We start from the raw sequence: 22,810 nt of genomic DNA, 5'->3' as shown, positions 1-22,810 counted from the left end.
ACACGAGACACTGGCCTGGCCTCAAGTGAACGAGACGCAAAAACTGAAGATGGACCAAATGGTCGGCCAATTGGTGACATGATACATGATGTGCGGGGTAATACGGGCCATGCAAGCATGGATAGAATGGTATGCAAAGCATGGGATCAACTCAAAGACCAACCCGCCTTATTCATGTTTGGCGATTGCTCTACTGACAACTTCATCTCCACTCATATGGCTGCCGCCTTGGGGATTGAAGTGGGTGAAATGGGGCCCGAAATAAATGCATGTTCAACCTTTATTAAGAAGGATGTGAAGGTCACTCCTCTCATTGGAAAGCTGAGAATTCACATCCAAGGCTATCTCGACCACGAGAAGTGTCTCATTGCGTCTCTAAGTGGATGTGATGTGTTACTTGGAAAACCGTGGCATGCATGCCTTGAGCCCTCAGCCCACCAAAAACTACAAAACCAACAAGATCTCTTTTATGTACAAAGGTAAAGAGCGCCGGTGTGTTGGGTGACACTATACCCATTGTATCTCATGTACAAATCAATAAAGCAATGAAAAAGAGTGTTTGTTCGTACTTGGTTTTTGTACATGATGAAGTGGAATATGCTAATGTACATATGGATACCCTACCACATGATAGGCTTAATTTTTTAAGTGAGTTTAAGGATTGTTTTGCCGACTCTCTTCCGGATGGTATACCTCCCATTTGACCGAAAGACCACCGTATTAAATTAGTGCAAGGAAGTTCACCACCAAATAGGCCAGCATATTGTGTGAGTGCTTGCCAGCAACAAGAGGAGAACAGGTTGGGGAGCTATTAGAGTAGGGCTTAGTGCAGCCAAGCTCATTGCCATTTTGCTCACCTGTTCTCCTTGTCCAAAAGAAGGATGGTTCATTTTGCATGTGTGTGGATACTACAGGGCATTAAACAAGATAACCATCAAAAATCGGTTTCCAATTCCGAGGATAGATGATATCTTGGACAAATTGGATGGATCATCATGTTTTAGTCGCATTGATCTAAAGAGTGGCTATCATCCAATGCAAGTGATGCCAGAGTATGTACATAAAATGGCTTTTCGCATTTCTTTTGGTCTCTATGAGTACTTGGTTATGCCTTTCGGTCTCACCAATGCTCCAGCTACATTTAATCGCACGATGGACCGAATTTTCAAAAATCATAGGACATTTACAGGTGTCTTCTTTGATGATATTCTTGTGTTTTCCAAGAATGAGGAAGAACACAAGAAGCACTTGAGAGTGATCTTTGATGAATTGAGGAAACACAGACTTATGATAAATGGCAAAAAGAGTGAATTCTTCCTTTCGGAGATTCACTATTTGGAACATATAGTCTTCAAAGATGGTGTGAGAATGAATCCTGCAAAGATCCAAGCCATCAAAGATTGGCCAAAACTCAAATCCATACATGAAGTACGTAGTTTTCTTGGTTTATGCTCATACTACAAGAGATTTATCTTCCATTTTGCAATGATTGCTTTGCCATTGCATGAATTGACCAAGAAACGTGCTATGTTCAAATGGACAAAAGCTGAAATTAATCCTTTCAATTCTCTCAAGAATGCCATTATTACTGGGCCAGTCTTGATCATACCTAATTTAGCCATTCATTATTGAATGTGACGCATGTGGCAATTGTATTGGTACTATCCTAAATCAAGAGGGACATGAAGTTGCATATGAAAGCAGGAGATTGCATGATGCCAAGCTTATACTTGACATTTATGAGAAGGAATTATTGGCCGTTGTTCGTGGAGTTACAGTGTGGAAACACTACTTATTGGGAGCTGAATTTGTGGTCAAAACCGACCATCAATGTTTGCGATACTTTCTTACACAAACTTAACTCTCCGAAAAGTAAATGAGAATGGCCAATTTCGTCTCAATGTTTCATTTTTAGATTTTGCATACTCCTGGCAAGAAAAATGTGGTGGCCGATGCATTATCAAGAAAGCCATGTGTGGCTGCAATTTCGATTGCCTATCATCAGGACTTGTCTAGTATGCGAGAAATGTATCATTTGGATCCTAATTTTGGCGATATATGGGCTGATTTGATGGCTGGTCATGCACATCCATCTTATATAGTTAAAGATGGCTTTCTTATGAAGGATAATTGCCTATGCGTGGTAAAAGACTGAAGGTCAAAAGTTTTGGATGAATGCCATGCACCTCCATGTGCAGGACATAGGAGAATATTTCCCACTACTCAAATGATTGAAAAATATTTCTTTTGACCAGGCATGAGGAAAGAGATAGAAACTTTTGTTCGTGCATGTATCACCTGTCAAAAGGTAAAGTTTGATAGGCAAAAATCCCCTTGTTTACTTCAACCTTTGCCTATTCCTAACCAGCCATGGGAAAGCATCACAATGGATTTCATTTTGGATCTTCCTTGTACACAATATGGTAATGATGTAATTTGGACCATTGTGGACAGGTTTAGCAAGCAAGCACATTTCATACCTGTCAAAAAGACCATAAAAGCTGAGCATATGGTCAAACTTTTTATGTCACAGGTGTTTAAGCATCATGGTTGTAGGCATATGCTCACTTATGGTAGTGCTATGTGTGAACAGGGCTTAACCAAGGGCACTTTTCCCATGTGGTTTTTCCCCTTGGACATCAAGTGTGAAAGGACACTCTAACATATAATATTTTGTACTTCTATAATATATGGATGTGGCACACATGCAAGTGTTGACTTGCATTTTGTGGATACCACACTTTTGGCTCACTCTCTCTCTCTCTCTCTCTCATTTCTGTGTGTGAGCTTCTCTACCTTGCACCTAACCCTAATGTGCACGTGTGTGTGTGAGTCCAACACCCAACATTTGGTATCAGAGCTGGGAGCTGGCCCTGGAGTGGTGGCTGTGCAGAATCTGCAGAAAAAACTGCAAAATTCCGTCGACGCTGTGTCTTTCCGTCGACTGCGAATTTCCGTCGCCGTCCGTCCGTGGTTTCCGTCCGCCGGTTCCGTCGCTGCTCCACCATCCGGCCACCAAGAACGGGCGGCACTAGTGGGGAGCCCACCACCGCCGCCCAGCTCGCGGGCGATCGAAGCTGACAGCATACGACTAAGGGCACCGGAACCACATTGGTAAGACCAGGAACATACTCAATTGTCATATGAAAATTGGCTAAGAATTCAACCCAACGTGCTTGCCTAGCATTCATAACTGGCTGCGTGAAAATATATTTCAAAGAATGATGATCTGTTTTTACCACTGAATCTGCACCAAGGAGAGAATGTTTCCATGCACGATAGGCATGAACAATAGCTAAAAATTCCTTGTCATATACCGGGTATCTTCCTTGAATTGCAGAGTGCTTATGACTGTCAAACGCAATAGCACGTCCTTGTTGCATTAAGACGGCACCAGTGGCAATATCAGAAGCATCCGTGTAAACATCAAAGGGGAGAGTAGGGTCTAGAATAGCCATGACAGGAGTTGTCGTCAAAGCTGTCTTTAAATTTTCAAAAGCTTGTGTTGCGGCTTTAGTCCATTAGAATGCAGGCGCGGACTTTAAAAGTTCAGTAAGAGGAGTAGCTATTTCGGAAAATCGATGAACCTTTGTGTGATAGAAGTTGGCAAGTCCCAGAAAAGAACGAACATCATGGATGTTTGTGGGAGTTGGCCAATTGACAATAACCTGTATTTCATTTGGATCCACGGAAATTCCATCTGCTGAAACAACATGTCCAAGGTATTCCAAGGACGTCTTAAAGAATTCACTTTTGCCTGGATTAATATAAAGAGCATTGTCTCGAAGCACCTGGAAAACGATCTTAAGATGTGCCTTGTGTTCTTCCATATTACGACTGAACACCAAGATGTCGTCAAGATAAATAATGACGAACTTGTCCAAAAAAGAACGAAAAAGATCATTCATCAGACTCATAAATGTTGCAGGGGCATTGGTTAACCCGATGACCAGGTACTCGTAATGACCATATTTTGTGCGAAAAGCTGTCTTATATTCATCACCTTCGCGAATGCGAATTTGATGATATCCAGACTTAAGATCAATTTTGGAGAAGACCTTTGCATGGAGCAATTGATCAAACAATTCATCACTGCGTGGAAGAGGATACTTATTCTTGATAGTTAACTTATTAAGGGCACGATAGTCGATGCAAAGACGCATAGACTTATCCTTCTTTTTCACCAAAAGCACTGGAGCTCCAAAAGGGCTTTTACTTGGTCGAATATGTCCTTTCTCCAAAAGTTCAGTAAGCTGTCGCTGTATCTCCTGAGATTCCGTAAAAGAAACTCGATACGGAGCGCGAGTAGGTGGAGCACTGCCAGAAAGAATATCAATAGCATGTCGACTGGTCGACAAGGTGGGAGGACTGCAGGAAGCTCCTGAGGAAAAAGATCCAAGTATGGAGCAAAGAAAGGTTGCTTGAGATACATCACCTTTGTATCTATATCCTCGAGAGGGTCGTTGGCTGAATAGACCATTAAAAGTGCTGAGAAACAACCACTCTCCGTTTCACTTGAAGAGCTGAAAGGGTTGGTGTAGAAGGTTAGTCTCTGATTCCTTCAAGAGCGACAAGCATACCATTTTGAGCAAATTGTATAGAATGGTTTCGAAAACTGATCAGGGGATCATATTGATACAACCATTCTTGACCAAGGATCATATCATAATGTGCCAAATTCATGACTTGGAAATCCAATTTGTCATGATAGTGCTGAATTCGAAAGGAGAGGTGTTTGACAATGGTGTTACACGAGAATGTGGAACCATCGGCAAGCTCTACTTCATAAACAATAGTACTTGGAGAAGTCCGAATCTTCAATCTCTAAGTCAAGGTGGTTCCCACAAAATTATGAGAACACCCACTATCAATGAGCACCTGAATAGAGTGACTGGAAATAGAACCTTGAAGAACCAAAACCTGAGTAGACCGCTGAGGCAACGGTGAAGAGGCAGGTTGTGCTGTAGCAGTAGCGGTAATTACTGAAGCATGTGCAATAGCATGGTGATTAACTACACGCTTTCCTTTGTCAGCAACTAGGGGTTTCTCCTCAGAAGTGGGGGGTTCAACATTAGAATTTTGTCGATGGGTTGGTCTTTCGGGGCACTCAAACCAACGATGAGGTCCATTACAAACTGTGCACAATTCTGTCTTTTGTTAATCCCATCCAGAAGGAACAGTAGAAGGACGAGGATGGCGAGATTGGTCACGTCTTTGGTCCTGTCCACGATCCGAACTGTGTGGTTGGAAGGAGTTAGGACGTCGGAACCGAAAAGAGGACGATCCTTCTGATCGGCAAGGTTGAGAATTAGTCCATTGAGGATTAGGCCGGGAGGTAGAAGAGCCAAATGACTCTCTGCGACTGTCTCGGCTCATACGAGATCCATTGGCTTTTTGAAAGTCATTAGTTCGACCGGAAGAGGCCGAATTTCGAGAATTAATGTCTGCAACACGCTCGGCGTATCGTATGGCATCGGCAAGATCGACAAGGTTATATTTCTGGACATCGGCACGCAGTGTGGGGTTAAGCCCTTCAACGAAGGCATGAAGTTCGTTCGCTGGGGACAAAGAATCAATCTCCAGTATCAAGTTGGTGAACTGGGAGATATAAGAGGCCAAGAAACCAGTTTGGTCCAAATGGCGTAAGCGAGTACGGGCTTGGAAATCCGCATTGGCAGGTATGAACTACTTACGGAGGACCCGCTCGAATTTTTCCCACGTTGTAACCGTTTTTCCAGAGTGTTGTCGTCGTTGCCACCATAATAAAGCAGTGTCTTTGAGGAGGGATACCGCAAAAGTCACTTTTTTGGAGTCAGAAAGGGTCATGGATTCAAAGTATAACTGCAGTTTGTAGAGCCATTGGTCTAAGATGCGCTTATTGCGCTGACCACCATAAGAGTCAGGGGGTTTAATTTCCAATTTCTTTGTTTTACTGGCTTGTAAAAGACGATAAAGAGTTTTAAGGTCGTCACCTTCTACCTCGGAAGGAATGACGTCTTCGTCTGCTGGTACTGTTGCTGAAACATCTGCTGCTGCTGGTACGGAACTTGTGTTGGAGTGGCGATCCGTGTGAAGCTGCTGGATCTGAGAGGCCAAGGATGCCATAGACTCCTGGAATTGCTGTCAGAGTTGCTGTTGGAATTGCTGTCGGAGTTGCTGCAAAGCTGACTGCCATTCCGGAGGGGCTGGTATGTCAACAGGTTCTGCCATGAGAGGAGATGTTGATGTAGAGGCTTCAGGGTGATGAGGCTCGGGGGGTTTTTGCTGTTGATAACGCCGCTAGGCTCTAGTAAGAACCATCGGCTGGAGGGTGCGGCATCTGTAAATCCCGAGAGGAGAGGCTACGTACTGGTGAAGCGGCTATAGACCATCCAGTATAGTAAGGGCGATCCTCTGGGACGGGGCTCGCACGAGAGTTTGCTACTGGAGAAGAAGGTACAGGAGTAGGGGCAGCTACAGGTGTCAAGGGTGTATACTCAAGTGTAGAGGGACGCACCGTGAATGAAGATGGATGAATGTCCTCAGAATAGGTGCAATATTCATGAAAAATGATGCTACACTCAGGGAGGATAGCGCCCAGATAAGGATGACGCCTGAGCATAAAACAATAATGATCCAATAACCCACACGTCGAATTCTCGGAGGTGAGAAGTCGGTGTGGCTATCTATATGCGGTAATGAGTGGGCTGGAGATAGGGGGGCACACTCACTGGAACAGGGGCTAGGACTGGTGGAGAAACACAGGTGGGAGAGGGCACTATGGACTGAGAGGGTGTATCCTGTAAATAACTGAAGTCATAGGTTTCCTCTGCCATAAGCCGTCGGAGAAGAGGTAGTGTGTGTCCACGTGATCCCGTAAAAAAAAGGTATTGGCCCCGGAGGAGTGGAGAGCCCGCAAAGGAGTGAAATGGCGGATTGCTGATATGTTAATACTCCACTTTATGTGAAATGTGTATACCCAAGAAAATGGAAAGATCACACCTGAAGGAGGTTGCCATTGTATTGCTGGAGAAGAAGCACCAAGGTAGTAGCCGTCAAGCTGCGGAGTACACCATCATAGACCGCAGGAGCCTAGCAATGAAGAAGGCTGCTTTTGAGGAAGGGAGGCGGCAACAAGTTGGCGCGCAGAAGACCAAGGCAGGCACCATTTCGTAGGAACCAGTAAGGTAAATATATGGGTTTTTTTTTTTAAATGTCCTGATCGCTGGCCGTTGGGTGCTCCTTTGTTTTTTTTTTTTTTAATGCGCTGGTCGACGGCTGGCCGTCGGGTTCTCCCTGCTGCTTCTTTTTTTTATGTGTGTGCTGGTCAGCGGCTGTTCTTCGCTAGCGGGTTTCCTGGCTTGCGCTGGCGCTGGTTGTTAGGTGCTGGCTGCCGGTTGCTTCACGTGGCTGGTAGAAGCCATGTGTATTAAAAGGCTTAATTATAAGCCTTAAGTTATAAGACTGTTTTGTGTTATATTTTTTTTGATGTGAAACGTCACGTTTAAAAGAAAACGTGAAAAGGCATGGCTGTAGGGAACGAAGGGTGGCGCCCCTTGCTCGGAGAGATATTCACTGTCACGATTGTGACTTAGTTCATTATACACAGTCTCCTCATGATTACAGATACTGAAGTGACATGATTACAGAGGACCCCTACACTTGGATGGTCACGACTATTCACTCTAGAGACATGCCTCTTCATCAAGAGCCACACTCCTTCGACGACTGGTCACACCCCTTCGCTCTAGGGATGCAACTCTTCATCCAATGGTTGCAACTATTCGTCCAAAGGATGTATCTCTTCGCCTAGAGTCATGACTATTGGTCATGGGATGTGTCTTTTCATTCGTGTCTCTTGGACTCCTATATAAGGAGCCTGTTGTATCACAATTTCAATAAATCAATCAAACATCTGTGTTCAAGTCTACTTTCAGTTTCAGTCTTAATACACAGATAGTGGATGAAATACTAAGTAATAACAGTAATCCTCACAGTGGTATCAGAGCAAAATTTTTTCTCGGGCCTACGGTTGTGAGCCTCTCACCCTCTCCACTCTACTCTCCTCTCGGTGTTGTATGGAAGAAGCAGAGCGATGGTGGACTTGGCATGAATCCTTGCTCGCAGTAATGTAAACAAAGAGCAAACTTTTTTCCGCCCTGTGAGATGCCCAAACCCTAACCCTAAAATCAGCCCGTCCAAACCCTAAAATTGGGTGTAGCAAGTGTTGAATGGAAGAGCAGGAGAGAATGCCCCATTTAATTCTACCCAATTTTGCCAATTTTGCTTGATTAAGCATTTTCCCAATTTTCTATCAAAAAAAAAACGATGGGAAGCATAGAAGCAGAGAAGCAGAAACTCACATCAAAGTGCTTGTAGTATGCCTGTGTTCTACTGGAGGCCTCATCGCATTTTATTCTGGCTGCATACCTCTCCACGCAGGGTCGCCACCCTTCGATCTTCCTCTTCACGTTTTCTTTTAAAAACGTGACGTTTCATATTTTTTTTAAAAAAAACGAAACCAAAAGCCTTATAACTTAAGGCTTACATTAAGCCTTTTAATATACGTGGCTTCCACCAGCCACGTAAAGCAGCCACCCAACGGCAACCAGCGCTAGCGCACGCAAGGAAACCCGCCAGCGCAAGGAAGCCCAGCCGCCGCCGACCAGCGCATACAAAAAGAAGCAAAAAAAAAGAATGGAGCCGCCGGCCAGCGATTATTAAAAAAAAAACAAAGGAGCACCCCTCCAGCAATCAGCACATTTTCAAAAAAAAAAAACCCCACCTGCGGTCTATGATGGTGTTCTTCGCAGCTTGATGGCTACCTTGGTGCTTCTTCTCCAGCAAAACTATTTATTATGACATTCACAGCAACAAGCTGCATTCCAGCGGTTTGAAGCCATGTTCCATCAACAACCAAAAGCTCGTATCGATGAGCTTCAACATGTTTCTCAACAAAAATTCTCTCACCCTCAGCATGGTTCTTCAGAGACAACTAGACACAAAGTATCTTCGTGCGAGCAACGCAAGCCTCAGCATGGATATTCTTGGAAATGTTACGGTTCTAAGCAACCAACTTCTTATTGGAATCATCAGCAACAGAAGCAGCAACATGAAGCTTCCAAAGGATCACATCTTGGAAAGAAATCAGCCATATCAAGATGGGCTTACTTAGTGGCACGTGTGTCCGACCCTAGTCGAGTACTCGGTCGTGAACGCCGCGACGTTGGACAAGTTTCCCCTCGCGAGCAATGCCCTACATTCAAGTCCTTGCAAGCTCTTGGTGGCAGTGTTGAAGACTTACTCATTCTCACGTTGTGCAAGAGGATCCTTGAGAGGTCTAAGAGGCGCAAACAACCTCAACCTCCCCCTTCTACATTGGAAGCCTTAATACCTGCTGAGAAAGCTGAAGATTCAGAAGATTCTGGTACATGTGTGACAAATACAATGTCCACAACCCCTTTTCTTGCCGTGACCCAGGCAGAAGCACTAGCCTCGTCACCGCCCGTGCAAAACGAAGTCTTTGCCTCTGACCAGATACCTGACGCCGTGGTGAATGATGATTCTTCTTCAAAAATGAAGACTCCAGTCCTTACCTTCAGTGGTGCAAATGAATCTTTGGACATAACTTGTCCCGAGAACAACTTTCTGAGCAAAGAAAAGCATATGGAAGATATTTCTTCTCAACCTACGACAACACTTGAAGACTTTTGTGTTCCAGACAAACCAATGGAATCCCTTTCAGACATCCAACAGGTGGTGGTCGCCTCTCAGCCGGAAAGCGTGGTGACACAATCAGATAATTTACCAATAGTTTCACTTGAAGCAGATAAAGATTCAATCTTTTCTTGGACAAAGCTCGAAGTTACCAATGATGTTAACAAAAGTTCTACTCAAGTTACAGATATGATTCTCATGCTTTTGGTAAAGATGAGGCAAGTTGCAGATGCAGTTAATATTCAGTTTGGTATATGCAAGATTGTTATGGTCAACAATAATGCCATGACATGGGATCTAGCAGCTAGAGCTTTGGATGCAGAAGCAATACAATCATTTCCCTTCTTCCAAAGTCACAACAACTACCCCTGGGTTTTATTTTAAATGGGAGGGAATGTCACGATTGTGACTTAGTTCATTATACACAGTCTCCTCATGATTACAGATACTGAAGTGACATGATTACAGAGGACCCCTACACTTGGATGGTCACGACTATTCACTCTAGAGACATGCCTCTTCATCAAGAGCCACACTCCTTCGACGACTGGTCACACCCCTTCGCTCTAGGGATGCAACTCTTCATCCAATGGTTGCAACTATTCGTCCAAAGGATGTATCTCTTCGCCTAGAGTCATGACTATTGGTCATGGGATGTGTCTTTTCATTCGTGTCTCTTGGACTCCTATATAAGGAGCCTGTTGTATCACAATTTCAATAAATCAATCAAACATCTGTGTTCAAGTCTACTTTCAGTTTCAGTCTTAATACACAGATAGTGGATGAAATACTAAGTAATAACAGTAATCCTCACATTCAGCCCAAACAGAATGCGATCTAGGCCTCCAGTAGAGTACAAGCAGCCTACAAACACTTAGATGGAACCCTAATGTGAGTCTCTGCTTCCCATCGTTTTTTTTTTAATGAAATTGGGAAAAAATGCTTAATCAAGCAAAATTGGCAAAATTGGGTAAAATTAAATGGATCATTCTCTCCTGCTCTTCCATTCAACACTTGCTACAGGGTTTGGGCAGGCTGATTTTAGGGTTAGGATTTGGACTCATTTTAGTGTTAGGGTTAGGGTTTGGGCATCTCACAGGGCGGAAAAAAGTTTGCTCTGATACCACTGTAAAGCTTTTATAGCTTTATTAACATGATTAAGACTTAATTAACGAACATAAGACAAATGCTGATAGAAAGATTGAGATGTTTGCATTAAGACAGGGGCCTTTCTTAAATAGAGGCCGAAAGGGTACAAGTGAAGAGACACATCCCTTGGAAGGGGTGTGGCTCTTGAGTCAACGGTTATGTCCTTTGGACTTAGGGGTGTGCCTTTTAATGAATAGACATGTTAGATATATATTAATTTAGTCCGAGGCACTTAGGCCTAGACCAGACATTACTAGTGTGTGCGCGGGCAGGGGCCCAGTGGGCCAAGGTCCGTAGCTCGGGGGTTAGCCAAGGAGTGCGGGAATGGGAGCTAAGAGAGCACTTCTACCTTTTGCTTGATTGGGAGGTGAGAACATGCTCTAAGGGACTTTCATTTATAGAAACTCATGGGCTATATTGGCTGGGAGGTGAGAAGCACACACAGGTCATTTTCTTCCTCTTACATTTGGTATCCGAGCTGGTTACGAGCAGGCTTTTTTCTTGTTTTTTTTTTTTTTAAGATGGGCTGCGCCATAGCTAACGCTGCAAACAGCCGATTACACGCGAAGGGACGCAGGGAATCCGTCAGCCGCGCGCGCACGTCAACCAAGCCACGCGCTAGAGAGCTCTCTCTCTCTTGCTTTGAAATACAGAAGGCCACGCTTTACATCTTGAACCCTTAGCCTTCTGCTTTTGTTTTCCTATGTGGGATTTTGTTCAAAGATTTCAAGCTCTCTCAGCGCCTCTCGAAAGTCAAGGATGGTGCAGAAGTCTAGCAAAATCTGCACTTCCGCCGTGAACGCTCAAATTGGTGCCAGATATGCGTTTCTAACCTGTTTATGCTGAAATTGAATGTTCTGGCACATGTATGAGATGCATTGGAAATGCGTATGTGTGGATATGCGTGCATAGGGTAAATTGGATATCAAATTGTGCTCTTTTAATGCTCTGCAATTTCTGGTTTTTCGCACCAAAGAGCAAAATTTGACTTGTTTTGCATCTACATCTTCGTGAAATAGATGTTTTGAGCAAAATTGAAGCTATTGATGCATACTTTTTGGGGCTATTCTGCATTTTATGCTGTTATGCTGGTAAATTTCATTCAAAGACAATAAAGTGCAGAAGTTACAAGTGCATTTAGTGTTTGTATATACACTTGCGTACTTGGAAAATTCACTGTTTTCAGTGTTTGTGTGACAGTTTGCTAGCTGTAAATATTTGGGTGCTTTTCCTATACTCTTTTCATCAAGCCATTTTTTTTTTTTTTACATGGAAGGAGAATCCTCACAGCAACATGTGCCTGATACTACCATGCATGACGAGGATGAAACACTTGATGTGACTACTATGGTTGCTCGTATTGACTCTATGGAAAACACCATGCAATTAGTTCTTAATCAAATGAAAGAATTGACTGAAATGCGGGGAAAAGAATTAGAAAAGTCTATATTCATCCCTCTTGATGAGGAAATCAATCAAGGCGGTCTTGGAGAGCCAGGAACCTCGGCTAGAGTGCCTACTTTGGGGCGAGCCAAGTGGCAACTTAAAGATCTCAAACCGCCTAAATATAATGGCAATACAGCAGCTCGCACAGCAGATGGAGTGGAACAATGGCTTTCCAAGTGGGAGCAATGTTTTAGGCTGTGCCATATAAATGATGATGTGGCTAAGATTCAGCAAGCCACGTATAACCTCCTCGATGTGGCTCATCGATGGTGGAGGAAGATAGAAAAGGACAAAGCAGAGCCTGTTACGTGGAATGCCTTTAAAGTTATATTTTATAATAACTTTGTGCCACCGGATGAGCGCAGTCGAGCGCTTGATTCTTGGTTCTTCATGTCACAGAAGAACTATTCTGTTCAAGAATATGCGGATAGGTATCGGGAAGTCTTGCTAAAAGTGCCAGAGCATATTCCTGATTTCCTGCAAGTTCATAAATTTGTGTTGGGTCTTAAAGAAACTCTTCGGCCTCTAGTGCGCAAAGAGAAATGCTCTACGTTGAATGAGGCCATTGAATTAGCAATTGTGCTTGAGGATGGCAAGAAATTTCCTTCGGGAGGTGGAGGCCAGAAATCCTCTTGGACTCGCGCCCCTAGATTTTTGGCCCCAGCTTCCTCTACTTTACCATCCACCAGTGAGGGTAGGGGTAAAGAGATTAGAGAGATTCATATGATCAAAACTGCAAAGGGGACCAAAAGAAAAGTTTCTGCTATGGCGGAAAGGGCTTTTAATAGATCTATGCTTACTCCGCAGCAAAGGGATAAAGCAATGAAGGAAGGGCTGTGTTATGGATGTATGGGCCAGCATAAATTTAAAGATTGCCCAAAGAAGTCAAAGATCACAGCTAGTATGATGGTTAATCCAATGCAAGTCTCGGAGGACAGTGAGGATGACTTGTTGGATGACATTCCACAAGATTATCCTAAAAGAATTTTAGCTATTTCGGTAACCAAGAAGGTGCCTACAGCTCCAGATGCAGTCTTGTCTCCTGGGGCACAGCAGGGTTACCAGTTTCCAGAAATCGAGCTTATAGTATTGAAGGGGACTGTGCAAGGAACTCCAGTCAAGATCCTCTTTGATACTGGCTCTACTCATAATGTAATTAGCTCAAGGCTTGTCAAGAAGCTAAAGCTCCAAACGCAGCCTTCAGAGTATAGCTACACAGTGGAGCTAGCTGACGGCAAGGGCACAGAAGTGTGGGATCGTCAAGTCAGAGGACTCCCATTCCAGATCCAGTCCTACGAGGACAGATTGGACTTTGAAATTACACGGCTTGCAAGATTCGATCTAGTTCTCGGCAAGCAATGGCATGTATGGAAGAAGCCAACGATAGACTTTTCTTCCCATGTCATCCAGTTCGAGCATAGCGGCAGACGCCTTTTGATTCGCGGGGAACCCGATTTCCCAGAAGCGAAAGTGTTAAAGGCTACCAAGATGCTCAAGTTAGATTGTAAGTATATTTACTTTTGTTATATTGTAAATATTTCTAAATCAAATCCAAGGATGGATTCGACAGTTGGTGGCAGTTTTATCACCTCAGCTTTAGATCTTTCTAATAAGATAAAAGCTGAATTCGAGGATGTATTTAAAACTGAGTTACCTGTTGGTTTACCTCCTCGCAAGAATGTGGAGCATAGGATTGAGCTCGTTCCAGGAGCTAATCCAGTTGCTAGACCACCATATCGCATGAGTCTCAAGGAGGAGAACGAGGTTAGGAAGGTGGTGGACGAATACCTTAGTAAAGGCCTGATTCGTTCGAGTTTTTCACCTTTTGCCTCGCCTATTTTACTTGTAAAGAAAAAGGATGGTTCTTTTAGGATGTGCGTAGATTACAGAGCACTCAATAAAATTACTATCAAGCATCGTTATCCTATGCCTAGGATCGATGATCTCTTAGATGCTCTTGGTGGTGCTACTATTTTTAGTAAAATAGATTTAAAAAGTGGTTACCACCAGATAAGAGTAAGAGAAGAAGATGTATATAAAACAGCTTTTAGAACCAGGTTTGGTCAGTATGAGTATTTAGTAATGCCATTTGGTTTGACTAATGCTCCAGCTACTTTTATGATGTTAACGAATGATATTTTAAGACCATTCGTGGGTAAATTTGTGGTAGATTTCATTGATGATGTGCTAGTTTATAGCAAGAACATCATAGAACATGAATCACATTTAATTTCTGTTTTTCAAGCGTTGCGTGAAACAAGTTTGTTTGCCAACAAGGAAAAGACTTTTTTGTGTATGACTGAGATTGAATATCTAGGTCATATAGTTTCTGCAGATGGGATTAGAATGGATCCCAAGAAAGTTTCCGTGATATTGGCATGGCCAGTCCCAAAAAATATCACTGCACTTAGATCCTTTTTGGGATTAAGTGGTTTTTATCGTAGATTTATAGAGCTCTATTCTCTAATAGCAGCTCCTATGACAGATTTGTTGCAAGAACAGGCGCCCTATGTGTGGACATCTACGCAACAAGAAAGTTTTGATACAATGAAACAAGCAGTTTCAACAGCTCCAGTTTTGAAAGTGGTCGACCTAGAAAAGCCTTTCGTCTTAGAAACTGACGCCAGCGGTGTGGCTGTTGGCGCAGTGTTAAGCCAAGATGGTAGGCCAGTGGCCTTTGAAAGCAAGAAGCTTTCGCCAACTCAACAGAATTGGCCAGTCCATGAGCAAGAATTGTATGCTATTATACATGCTCTCAAAATTTGGCGGCACTATCTTTATGGTGCTGAGTTTAAAGTGTATACAGATCATCATACACTTAAGTATTTTTGCAGTCAACCTGATCTACGAGGAAGACAAGGTAGATGGGCTGAGTTGATGCAAGAATTTCATATGGAAATTCTGTATCGTAAAGGTCGAGATAATGTAGTCGCTGACGCATTATCTAGAATCATGTATAATATGAGTTTTACAGTTTTAGAAAACTCATTGCTTCAAGAAATCAAGGAAGCACAGTTGGAGGACCTTTATGCACAGACAGTAAGGTCCAGACTCGGGTCTACTATGGATACTAGTGAGGAGTTAGCTTCATCTACTTCTTCACTAAGACCTTCATCAAGTCCGTATGCCAATTTCTCAGTTGAGAATGGATGGCTGAAGTGGAAAGGAAAGATATATGTTCCTTGTGCACGGGAACTAAGAACAAAAGTTTTGCAAGAGAACCATGATAGTCCCTGTGCTGGGCATCCTGGTCAAGATAAAACAGTTCAGCTTGTTAGACGGGCATTTTGGTGGCCACATCTATTTAGAGATGTCCACAAGTATGTCCAACAATGCTTTCAATGCCAAGCAATAAAGGCAGAAAGAGTAAAGAGCCCAGGGTTACTACATCCCTTACAAATTCCGGAATCTAATTGGCAAAGCATATCCATGGATTTTATCACTGGATTGCCACGAACTCAAAGACAAAAAAATACCATTTTGGTGGTAGTTGACCGCCTGAGCAAGATGGCTCATTTTATAGCAACCAAGGACACTGTGGAAGCTCCACAGGTTGCAGATTTGTTTATCCAGAATGTATTTAGATTACATGGATTACCTTTGTCTATTGTCTCAGACAGAGATGTGCGTTTTTGTGGACATTTCTGGAGACATATTTTTGCAAAGTTGAATGTTACTCTCAATATGAGTAGTGGTGACCACCCCGAGACAGATGGTCAGACGGAAAGGGTCAACCAAGTACTCGAGGACATGTTACGTGCTTATGTATCTGATAGCCAGACAGATTGGGATTCATACTTACCCTTGTTAGAGTTTGCATATAATAATAGACCTCATAAGGTGACCAGTATGTCTCCTTTTGAGATGAATTATGGTATATCTCCCTTAACTCCTGGTACTATAGGCACACCACAGAAATGTCCTAGTGCGGCAGAATTTTTGGCAAGAATGCAAGATACTCTAGCATTGGCTAAAGCCTAAAACTAAGCTTCAGCAAGCAGCTGAAAGAGCTAAGTTTTATGCTGATAAAAAAAGATCTCCTCGATCTTTTGAAAAGGGAGAAAAAGTTTTTCTTCAAGTACCATTGAACTCTACATCTTTATTTACTAGAAAGTGTCCTAAGCTTTCGCCTAGATTTTGTGGACCCTGGACCATTATGGAGAAGCTTAGTGACGTAGCTTACCGGTTGGAACTTCCACCAGGCTGTCGTGTCCATCCGGTGTTTCATGTTAGTAAACTCAAGAGATATATATCTAAGGATGATAATCTAATTGATGGTCTTATTTCTTTGCAGGAAAATGACTCTGTAGACCATGGTCCAGACAAGATACTAGATCGCAGAGAGAAGCGGTTACGTAATCGCGTTCTCCGAGAGTTTCTAGTTGCCTGGAAAGGTCTTCCTTTAACCGATGCTACTTGGGAATCAGAAGCTCTGATTCGTAAACATTTCCCACAGCTGATCATCGAGGACGATGATCTTAGAAGGGGGAGAGAATGTTAGACATATATTAATTTAGTCCGAGGCACTTAGGCCTAGACCGGACATTACTAGTGTGTGCGCAGGCAGGGGCCTAGTGGGCCAAGGTCCGTAGCTCGGGGGTTAGCCAAGGAGTGCGGGAATGGGAGCTAAGAGAGCACTTCTATCTTTTGCTTGATTGGGAGGTGAGAACATGCTCTAAGGGACTTTCATTTATAGAAACTCATGGGCTATATTGGCTGGGAGGTGAGAAGCACACACAGGTCATTTTCTTCCTCTTACATTAGACATGTCCTTTGATAGTGACCCATGTGTAAGGGTGTGACCCTTCACACGTGTCCTTTCAGTTAATAAGGGATTAATGAGTAATTAAGAAGAGATTAAGAGAGTTAGTCACAATCGTGACAGTAAACTTGCGGGTGGCAAACTACAAAGACGATATCTTGTCAAATTCAAGAATTATTCTTCCATGGATGCAAAGTGGATGGATGAAGCTTGCTTTCACAAGTATCCGCAGCTCCTTCAAGCATACCTAGAAGCATTTCGGCTGTAGTGAACTGTTTAGAAGCAAGGAGGGATGTCACTATTTGGGCATTCTCTACGCTTCAGGCTTATGGACAAGTTCCATAAGATGGATTGGCATGGTCGAGTACTTGTTGTCAACACCAAGAGCCAGTGGCTGGTTATGTAGGCTGGGGATTTTGATCCGCACCCATATCCAAAATATGGTACCATGAGTTACTAGCTAAATGAAATGGAAAACTGTTCCATGGTGCATTCTTGCATTGCATCTATGCATGTAAGATTTTAAACTTGTTTTCGCATGAACTGTTTTGTTGCCTGCATGAATTGTGCGTGTAGTTCATGAGTTGGGGATGCCCTCTTGTGAACCGTGCGAGTAAAACTGTCTTCTGACCTCGCTTGTGGGATGCAGACAGATGGTAAGTATAGTACTTTACTCTATGTTGCTCATTTTTCTGTTTTGCATGTCCACACTTTAATAAGTGTGTCCGTCTAAGTTATGAGTGAGTTTGGGCGTCCACACTTCATTAAAGTTCGGGCGGACAATTCATAAAGAGGTTGGACCCGTTTCCACTCCCGATCGGTCAGCCACATATTCAGGCGCCCTTTTCAGCATGTTATGAGCTTGGGGTGACCTCCCACATGTCAAGAGAAGGGATGGTTTGGACAATATGCACCCTCCACTCATCCTCTACATGTTGGGAAAGCTTATCTTTCCTCTCTCCCCTCTCTAGAAGTGGACGCCAACCGTATGGAGACTTCTCTTTTCACTTTTGCACACACACACTTATGGAAAAGCTGATTTTCTTCTCTTCCATGATTCCCATAGCCATGAAAGCTTGAGAAATCTTGTCTTCTACTTATTTAGTCTCCATATGATCACCAATTTGCAAAATTCCTCTTTTATTCATGAATATGGAGCCTTCTAAGTATTCTATCGCTCCCAAATTTTCTGTAAACTCTAATTTACAGAAACCCTAATTTTGAGACAACCATAGTACATCTATACACCTCTGCTTAGGGCATCTTTTGCACCCAAAGGCCCCAATTTTGGAGTCCGAATACTTACTGAAAACCCTAATTTACAGAAACCCTAATTTTAGCCAGGAGTGGAAATGGATCCCTCAAAGCATGGATATCAACCATACGATGATTATACTCAAATTCAAGAAGCAGAATTGCCGTAAGAGCTCATTTAAGCTCTCTTTCACTTACTTAAGATCCGAATACTAGTCATTATGGTCCTATGTCTCGGTCTTGGCACACACAATGTTTGTGTATGGATGCCAATAAGCATAGTTGCATTTGATTAGCTATGAGGGATCGAGTGAGACGGTGAAATCAAATGGAAGCTATGGAACCAATCAACCGCATCAACAACTATGTTTGTAATGCTGTTTTCATTTGCATGAATGCCTATGGACAGTTTGGCATGTGAATGCCCATGAAGCTTGTAACAGAAACCTTATAATACAATCTATTACAAGGGAGGTTGGTCCTTTCCGGCCCTAGTGCAGTGTGCAAGTGATTTCAATTTTCAATCTTGTTAAGCTTCATTTTGTGGTGTCATTTTCAGCTTGTTTAATTGTGTTAATTACTTAAGTGTAAGGCAAGATTGTGCTCAACCCCGAACGGGGGAGTCTCAACACATGTAGAGGAGCTAACCAATTACATGAGTGGCCAAGGCAAGTGGAGATGCAATTATTGCGGTGACATTTACACAGGAAAGGCTACCCGTATCAAAGCCCACTTGGCCGGGTTAAAGGGGAAGGGCATTGCTATATGTCCTAGAGTGTCCAAAGATGTGGTGAATCAGGTGCGAGCACAGCTGGCTGCAAAGTCTCAAGATGAGGGAGTTGAGGATTTTTCAGACATTGGTCAAGGTGTGACCAAAAGGACAAAGGATCAAGAAGAGGAAAGTGAAGGATCGGGTCAAGCAGGGCAAGATGTGGCTTCAAGTTCGGTGCACATGCAAATGTCTGTTAGTGGCGCATCGTCACGCCCACCTAAGTTGCCCATTGTAAATGCATTGAAGAGAAGGAGTGTGAAAGCAGGCATCCAAAAGCAAGTTGCGGCAGTGGCTACGAGAGAGAGAGCCAAATTGTTCATTCAATGTGCATTATCCGTCCACATATTGAAGACAAAGCACTAGAAAAGTTGCATGAGGACAATGAGCCGCATCAGCTATGAGTGGAGGGACCTTCATACGAGGCCTTGAGCACCTGTGAGCTTAGGAGAGAGCGTATGCAGGTAGAGGAGGACATGCAACCACTTCGAGCTACATGGAGAAATATGGGTGCACACTTCTATGTGATGGATAGTCAGATATACGTAAAAGAAGTATGTATAACATTTTGGTGTCCTCCTGCAATGCAAGGGCACTATATTCTTAAAGGCTATTGATGCCTCTTTGCCAAGTATAGTGGTGACAGGGGAGTTTGCACGAGGCTATGATGGAGATAGGCCCAGAGAACATAGTGCAAGTTATTACAAATAATGTCTCTAATTGTGTCAGTATGGACCGTATGTTGCACGAGAAGTTTCCAAAAATTGTTGTCCTCAGTTTGTTGTCCAGTGCTCACTATTGCAGTCACATAGCCCGCACAAGCATGCATCCTACTCGCATAGCCTGCACAAGCTTGCATCCTACTTGGTAGAGTGCCAAGTCTACATAAGCCATCTCCTAACCATCTCGCTACATTTGGTCACCATCCATTGTCTAAGGTGGGAACTGTCGGGCACCCAAGTGCTCATACAACTACTACTACTACTCATATAGGAAGCCTTACGAAATAGAGCGCATCTGTCTCATCGACAATAACAACACAAGGGTGGAGCATTCAGCAAATGCTTTTATGACATAAAAAACATGAATAATAACATGCACATGCCTCAAACACAAGGGAATAAGGAGAAATTTGGACCCAAAAAGTAACACTTTGGCTGCCCATCATGTCATACATACATCTCCATTGCAACGTTGGGGCATCCATCAGATGCGTGTAAAGGCCTTACATCTAAGGCCAATGTTTTTATCCATCATTGATTTTAGTTGCTCAGTGCACCAATGTGTGTGCCTACATAATTTGATTTTGTCCCGGCATCCTAAGAGTACAAAGACACAACTATATATACATATTGCATAAGCATATACGGACTCATACAAGGACATTAATCAAAGAAAAACTCAAAAATTAAATAAAGTTGAAATTAGCACCTGAACACTGAGCTGCGAGAGAGGATGAGGCGATGCAAGCAGTAGTTAGAGCCCATGGCATGGACAACAATGTCCGAAAAGGCCCCTGCATTCCAACCTTCGGCTTGGACATGTTCACATAGGGCGGCAAGGTTGCAGTCGAGGGCACGGATTTCCTCACTGCTGTCTGCATCAGAAACTGCTGAGGAGGTAGGGGTGGAAGTGAGAGTCATGGCGTTGTTTCTGGTGGCAAGGTGCTGTTTGCTTGCCCCGCTCAGGCCACCTGCTGGCATTGTCCCCTCTCCTAACCTTCAGTTTTCCCCTCCTTCTTCTTCACAGAAACCCTAATTGATTGGATGAAAAAAATGCAAAACCTTGCTTCTTCTTCTTCTTGTGCTTCTGGTCAGAAACCCTAATCGTTTGAAACGGCCGAGACACAGACTTGCAAGGGCAGACAAAACCCCTCTTTTTACCCTACGTCTCCTTCTTCAACCTCTCTACAGCAGCCTGAGTTATTTCGGTTAGGGTTGCTTTGGGGCACAAAAACCTACCTGCTCCATTTCCATTTCCTTTGCCACATGCTGGGCCGATTCGACTTGCAATGTAGAAGCCCCGCAGCAGGAACAACTGTGCCACAGTGCGAATCTCCACCAGACCCGTAACTTGCAAACGATATTCGCCAAGGGTTTCGAGAGTCGGCTATGGAGATGGTGAATCGATGATCACCTTCATTCCCTGCAAGCCTCTCAAAAATATATATTCCTCGACGGTGGTTGACAGGAAAATTAAACCATATGTATGAACACACATTATAATTTTTCAAAAATGTCGAATCTTCCTTCTAGATTTATCCTATTTATTAATTCCCAATGCCTATGCCTCAAAGTATATCAAAGTATATCACATGTGGTAGTCGTATAAGCAAAGCACACAGTCATGCTAAACGTGCAGCTAGGAGCTCCCTTCAATGAAGCATAGGAGAGCACATTTCAATGCCTATGCCTCAAAGTATATCAAAGTATATCACATGTGGTAGTCATAGCAACAAAGCACAGAGTCATGCTAAACCTGCAGAGCTAGGAGCTCCCTTCAATGAAGCATAGGAGAGCACATTGCAAGGTGTCACTCTTGCCTCATTCATTCACTTGGCCTAATCAATAAAGGTGGGCGACCATCAGCCGTGTGAAAATCGGATTCTTCTTGTTCAATAGGGGTTACAATACCAAAACGATGCACCATCGAGAGCACGTTCAGCAGGAGCTATACAAAATGAATCGATGCATTCAAAGTTTTCGGTCTCATTCATATTGCATGTAAAATATAGAAGCTTTAGAAGCCTTACAACGTCCTTATTTTCACAACTCTCAAACTGAATAAACATTTTTTGCAAATATTGGGCCCATATTAGATTTCTCCTATTTAGACCTTAGGATAAATGGCTAAGATACTTTAGGGTAAATTGAAGTCAACTCTTCAAATTTAGGATTAGAATATGTTCATAACTAGATCCCCTCCTAACTAATACAAGAATGTTGCTCTTTTTTAAATTTGTGTTCACCAACACCTTTGATTGATGATCACTACCTTGAAGGTGGTTGATGTGAAAATTTAACCATATGTATTAAAACACATTGAAAATTTTCAAATTGCCTAGTAGATTTCTCCTATTTTTGTTAATCTAGCTTCCCTTATGATAACCTTGATCAATCAAGATTTAGACTTTAGGATCAATCAAGATTTAGACTTAGGATAAATGGCTAAGAGACTTAGGATAACCTTTGAAGTCGACTCTTTAAAACTAGGATTAGAACCCAAGACATGTGCTCAAACTAGATCCTTTTTTAATACATAAAGGGGTATTATTTTTTTCAAACAATTTATGTGCTAGAAACCCCCCCCCCCAAAATATATATATATATATATATAACTCCCCCTTTCTCCATCTCTCTAGCGATACCCAACCATTGTGATACATGTCCCTTTTTTATACGATAAAACCCCCATTAAGAGGATCCTTGTCAACATCTACATAGTGGTCCCCCTAGTAATAGGATATAGATGCCTGTAAACATCGACATAGTGGTCCCCCTAGTAAACTTACATATTTTCAATGTAAAAATACCGAAGTGCCTCACACTAATTGGACAAAAATACCTAGTGAGTGCCTCACACTAATTGGACAAAACTACCTATGTGGCTCACACTAATTGGTAAAAATCATATTCTTCTTTTAGATACCTACACCCTCTCCTTCCTTGTCATGATTTAGGCTCTTGATGTAAAAGCTAATGCATAATTGAAGAAGGCTATCAACATATGTTTGA

The 22,810-nt window shown here is 42.9% G+C and overlaps 1 protein-coding gene across 2 annotated transcripts in view; it reads right to left on the bottom strand.

Moving 5' to 3' along the window:
• Window positions 1-21,808, bottom strand: part of LOC147620094 (BTB/POZ domain-containing protein) — a 71,009-nt gene extending 49,201 nt beyond the window's left edge. For both annotated transcript variants that reach the window (XR_015261746.1, XM_086772272.1), the window contains exon 1: window positions 20,508-21,808. Coding sequence is in view for 1 of the 2 variants with exons in the window: in XM_086772272.1 (XP_086628398.1) it covers window positions 20,508-20,779 (272 nt within the window). In the remaining variant the exon portion in view is untranslated. The remainder of the gene's footprint in view (window positions 1-20,507) is intronic.
• Between the last annotated feature and the right edge of the window lie 1,002 nt (window positions 21,809-22,810).

The sequence above is a fragment of the Cibotium barometz genome, chromosome 32 (genome assembly GCF_041138505.1).
Source record: "Cibotium barometz isolate CiBa-2024 chromosome 32, ASM4113850v1, whole genome shotgun sequence".
Taxonomy (NCBI): Eukaryota; Viridiplantae; Streptophyta; class Polypodiopsida; order Cyatheales; family Cibotiaceae; genus Cibotium; species Cibotium barometz.
The sequence above is the reverse complement of the archived record's forward strand: the minus strand, read 5'-3'. Positions and strand labels throughout refer to the sequence as shown.